This window comes from Palaemon carinicauda, chromosome 13 (genome assembly GCF_036898095.1).
Source record: "Palaemon carinicauda isolate YSFRI2023 chromosome 13, ASM3689809v2, whole genome shotgun sequence".
NCBI lineage: Eukaryota > Metazoa > Arthropoda > Malacostraca > Decapoda > Palaemonidae > Palaemon > Palaemon carinicauda.
In genome coordinates, this window is record NC_090737.1 from 11,784,078 (window position 1) to 11,786,577 (window position 2,500).

The window sequence follows — 2,500 nt, forward strand, 5'->3', positions numbered from 1 at the left end:
ATTTAACATTTTAGTCGACCTGTTTATATATTTTTATTTTAAAGATCCAAATTACTTCATGATTGCGTTAGAACTTTCTATGTAGTCCAGTGTTATAAGGTGTACTAAATATTTTCCATTCAGAATAACTTTGTGTGCAACCCAGGTCTTTAGCTTTCTCTTTGTAGTCCGATGATATAATGTGTCCTTTCTTAATATTAATGATTTTCAGTGTGCAGTCCCAGGGCTTAGAACTTTCTTTTTAGTCCAATAATCTAAAGTGTCCTTGCTTAACATTTTCCATTGGCAATAATTTTCAGTGGGCAACCCCAGGTCTTAGAACTTTCTCTTTGTAGTACGATGATATAAGAACTTTCTCTTTGTAGTACAATGATATAAAGTATCATTTCTTTCCATTGACAAAAACATGTGTGCAACCCCCGGTTCTTATAACTTTCTCTTTGTAGTCCAATGATACAAATTGTCCTTTCTTTCCATTGACAAAAACTCGTGTACAACCCAGGGCTTATAACTTTCTCTTTGTAGTCCAATGATACAAATTGTCCTTTCTTTCCATTAACAAACACGTGTGCAACCCTAGCGCTTAGAACTTTCTTTGTAGTCCAATGATACAAATTGTCCTTTCTTTCCATTGACTAAAAGTTTGTTTGCAACCCAGGGCTTAGAACTTTCTCTTTGTAGTACAATGATACAAATTGTGTTTTTTTATTTCCAGTAACAAAAACGTGTGCAACCCCAGCGCTTAGAACTTTCTTTGTAGTCCAATGATACAAATTTTCCTTTGTTTCTATTGACAAAAACTTATCTGCAACCCAGGCTTAGAACTTCCTCCGTAGTCCAATAATTTAAAGTATCTTTTCTTAAAATTTTCCATTGACAATAACTTTGTGTGCAACCTCAGGACTTAAAACTTTCTTTGTAGTCCAATGATACAAATTGTCCTTTCTTTCCCTTGACAAAAACGTGTGCAACCTAGGGCTTAGAACTTTCTCTGTAGTCCAATAATTTAAAGTATCTTTTCTTAACATTTTCCATTGACAATAACTTTGTGTGCAACCTCAGGACTTAAAACTTTCTTTGTAGTCCAATGATACAAATTGTCCTTTCTTTCCATTGACTAAAAGTTTGTTTGCAACCCAGGGCTTAGAACTTTCTCTTTGTAGTACAATGATACAAATTGTGTTTTTTTATTTCCAGTAACAAAAACGTGTGCAACCCCAGCGCTTAGAACTTTCTTTGTAGTCCAATGATACAAATTTTCCTTTGTTTCTATTGACAAAAACTTATCTGCAACCCAGGCTTAGAACTTCCTCCGTAGTCCAATAATTTAAAGTATCTTTTCTTAAAATTTTCCATTGACAATAACTTTGTGTGCAACCTCAGGACTTAAAACTTTCTTTGTAGTCCAATGATACAAATTGTCCTTTCTTTCCCTTGACAAAAACGTGTGCAACCTAGGGCTTAGAACTTTCTCTGTAGTCCAATAATTTAAAGTATCTTTTCTTAACATTTTCCATTGACAATAACTTTGTGTGCAACCTCAGGACTTAAAACTTTCTTTGTAGTCCAATGATACAAATTGTCCTTTCTTTCCCTTAACAAAAACGTGTGTACCCCAGGGCTGAGAACTTTCCCTTTGTAGTCCTATGATGCAAATTGTTCTTTCTTCCCACTAACAAAGTTTGTCTGCAACACCCAGGTCTTTCAATTTTCTTTCCCTCTTTCCAGGCTCAGAACATCTTCGCCTCCGTCGTCAACCAATACACCCCGTGGGAAGACCAAGCCTCCATGAATAGCGAAGAAATGGCTCGCGACCAGATTCTCGAGATCCTGAGCGACGCCCAAATTGTAGCGCCCGTGATCCGGATGGGCGAGTTGCACTCGGACATCAACCCCAAGAGTTTCTTATACTGCTTTAACCATCAGAGCACGTACGGAGATTATCCAGTGGTGAGTGATGTTCTTTTTATTAAAGGTTTTAAAAGTACGATGTCGTGTGATCTCTCTGGTGTTCAGTGTATAAGCTTTTAATGCGTGTTTTCAATACCTTTGCTTTAGGAATGAATTATTGGTAATTATTTGGCATCATAACATAAATGGTCATTGATGCCGATTGGCTTGTGCTTAATAAAGGATTAATAACTTTGCCATGTTTTAACTTGAAAGTTAAGGATTAAAAGAAAGGTATATCATTGGCATTGGTGAGAAACGTAACGTCGTACGTCAGGTAACGACATCTCCCCAGTCTCTATCCACCAACGAGCAGAGCTCTCGTTACTTCGGTAATCATACGATAAAACCTATACCGAACTTTGTTCGCTGTTTCTACGCTTCTGACGTCACCTGAAACGAAATTAGTTGAACAAAAACATTAATTTGGGGAACTTATTTTGGGTTATGCCCATGCTATGACATTTAATCTACTTCCTTGTGAAATTATGGATCATTAAGAGTACATAGGAACAGTCTATTAAGAAAAAACAAGGGGCTGTGGTCTCTT

The 2,500-nt window shown here is 36.6% G+C and overlaps 1 protein-coding gene across 1 annotated transcript in view; it reads left to right on the forward strand.

Moving 5' to 3' along the window:
* Positions 1-2,500, forward strand: part of LOC137652174 (uncharacterized) — a 54,941-nt gene that overhangs the window by 5,022 nt on the left and 47,419 nt on the right. The window contains exon 2 of the mRNA XM_068385383.1: positions 1,729-1,950. Within this exon, the coding sequence (XP_068241484.1) occupies positions 1,789-1,950 (162 nt within the window). The 5' untranslated portion in view covers positions 1,729-1,788. The remainder of the gene's footprint in view (positions 1-1,728; positions 1,951-2,500) is intronic.